This window comes from Lactuca sativa, chromosome 1 (genome assembly GCF_002870075.4).
Source record: "Lactuca sativa cultivar Salinas chromosome 1, Lsat_Salinas_v11, whole genome shotgun sequence".
Taxonomy (NCBI): domain Eukaryota; kingdom Viridiplantae; phylum Streptophyta; class Magnoliopsida; order Asterales; family Asteraceae; genus Lactuca; species Lactuca sativa.
Window position 1 is genome coordinate 124,159,495 of NC_056623.2, and position 2,465 is coordinate 124,161,959.

Below are 2,465 nucleotides of genomic sequence, written 5' to 3' on the forward strand. Positions count from 1 at the left end.
CGTCGGAATCGGGTTTCCCGGTCGTTTCTAAAGGAAGTTTCAATTGTATATAATTTTTTTTTTCTCTCCATATAGCTTGGTTAATCGACTAATAATAGAAAATTCCTTAAATATTTGTTTGCCTCTCATTCTCTAAAAAACTTGAATTGCAATGGTAGGGGGTTTTATAACTCAATTTTGGTGGTGGTGGTCGTCGATTTTAAATCGGTGGTTGTCACGAGAATTAAACATGGTTGATTCAAAGGACGTGGGCATGAGAGAGAAATATCAAATAACAAAGAACTGATCGGGACCATGTTTTTTTCATAATTTATAAATAACAAAAGTTATTACTTAATTAAAAATAAACACGTAAGGGCAATATAGTCAATTTAAGTAGTTTACCGACTAAATCCAAAACAAAATCAAATCCACTAAATCCAAAACAAAATCAAATTACAAAGATGAGCAAAGTTAGTAAAAAGAATTAGGGACTAAACACGTAAACTACGTCAAACCAGAGGTACCATTTTTGTAATTTACCGTTTAAAGTATTAGTAAAAGTTAAATTCATACAACCCCTAAATTTCGGATGCTAGACACGCTCAAATTGGTATTTCATTTTCTGTAATAACGGATGCAGGTTGCAAGCTTATTGTAACGGTTAGCTCGTTTGGATACAAACAAAGATGGAAATTTGACACCCTCAAAACTTTTTAATCACCGTGATTGTATTCAGACCCTATAATCAATCTTTTTCTTGATAGAAATGGGAAAAAAAGCGGTGCTAATCGGATGTAATTACGCCGGAACAAAGGCACAGCTCAAGGGATGCGTTAATGATGTCAAAAAAATGCATCGTTGTCTGATCGATCGTTATGGGTTCTTGGAAAACGACATTAAGGTCCTTATTGATGCCGACGAATCATATACTCAGCCCACCGGTCGTAACATCCGCAGCGCTCTTTCTGATCTTATCAAATCCGCCGAGTCCGGCGACTTCCTCTTCGTCCATTACAGTGGCCATGGCACTCGACTCCCTGCAGAAACCGGTGAAGATGATGATACAGGCTACGACGAGTGTATTGTCCCATGCGATATGAATCTCATCACCGGTATGTTTTGTCTTTTATTTTATCGTTTAGTTTTCACGTTGATCTTTGATTTGAAGGTGAAATCTTGTTATCAAATGATCATTTTGAGATTTCATGTGTGATATGTCTAATCTTTTCTTTAATCTTTGCTTTATTCTCAATCCTCCGAGGATTACACTGTTCCATATTCATCAAAACATGCGTTAATAATCCTTTATGAACCTCAAAAAATCATCTTCTACATGTAACATTATCGGATTGATCACATTGTGAGAGTATTTCAGATGATGACTTCAGGGAGCTTGTAGATAAGGTACCTCAAGGTTGCAGAATAACCATCGTATCAGATTCATGCCACAGTGGAGGACTCATAGATGACGTTAAAGAACAGATAGGTGAGAGCTTCAAAGACGAATCAGAAGTTCAAGGAGATGGAAACTCGGCTTCTGGAATTCGAGGTTTCTTACAGAAAACTGGAGATGCAATAGAGTCTGCATTTAAACGTGACGATGGTGATGACGTAGATGATGTAAGTGTAAACAACAAATCTTTGCCTCTTGACATCATCGTGGATATACTAAAGCAGAAAACCGGGAAAGAAGATATAGACGTTGGGAATGTTCGGCCAACTTTATTCGATTTATTTGGTGAAGATTCAACTCCTAAAGTTAAGAAGTTCATGAAGGTTCTCTTCAACAGTCTCCAAGGTGGAGACGGCGGTGCTGATGGTGGTGGTGGTGGTGGGTTTTTGGGAAAGGTGAGTGAACTCGCTCAGAGTTTCTTGAAACCGAAGCTGGAGAACAATGCAGATTATGGGAAACCCGCCATGGAAGCAGAAGTTGAAGGTAAACAAGATGCGTATGCTGGATCAAAGAAAAAGAAGCTGCCGGAGAATGGGATTTTGATTAGTGGTTGTCAGACTGATCAAACGTCGGCGGATGCAACACCTACAAAGAACGACAAGGCTGAATCTTATGGCGCATTAAGTCATGCAATTCAGAAGATTGTTGAAGAGTCTGAAGGGAAGATAACCAATCGTGAGGTTGTCTTGAAGGCTAGGGAATTAATGCAGAAACATGGGTTTAAACAACGGCCGGGACTTTATTGTGAGGATAAACATGTTGATGCTTTTTTCATCTGCGATTAATAGTACGATGAAGACGCTAATAATGATTCTTGTGTTTTCGTTCAGTTTATTGGATTTTTTTTTAGAATCTATTTGCAGATTTTAAGAACAAAAATAGATGTGTACGAGTGTTGAGGATGTGGACATGAACCATTGTTTCCTCGTTGCACACTAAAGTATATGTATAAAACGTTGGTATTTCTTTTAATTGAGCTCACATTTGTCTACTTAATTTATTTATGCTTTATCTACAAAATTTAACTATT

At 37.6% G+C, this 2,465-nt stretch overlaps 1 protein-coding gene across 1 annotated transcript; it reads left to right on the forward strand.

The window, feature by feature from the left end:
* Window positions 1-676: 676 nt before the first annotated feature.
* Window positions 677-2,220, forward strand: LOC111893564 (metacaspase-4). The gene is made up of 2 exons (XM_023889648.2): window positions 677-1,094; window positions 1,358-2,220. The coding sequence occupies exons 1-2, from the start codon at window positions 749-751 to the stop codon at window positions 2,218-2,220; spliced, it is 1,209 nt and encodes a 402-aa protein (XP_023745416.1). The 5' UTR covers window positions 677-748.
* Window positions 2,221-2,465: the final 245 nt, after the last annotated feature.

Coding starts and splice junctions, on each gene's coding strand:
- LOC111893564 (XM_023889648.2), top strand. CDS start 749: ATGGGAAAAAAAGCGGTGCTAATCGGATGTAATTACGCCGGAACAAAG. Junction 1,095..1,357: donor CGATATGAATCTCATCACCG/GTATGTTTTGTC, acceptor AGAGTATTTCAG/ATGATGACTTCAGGGAGCTT.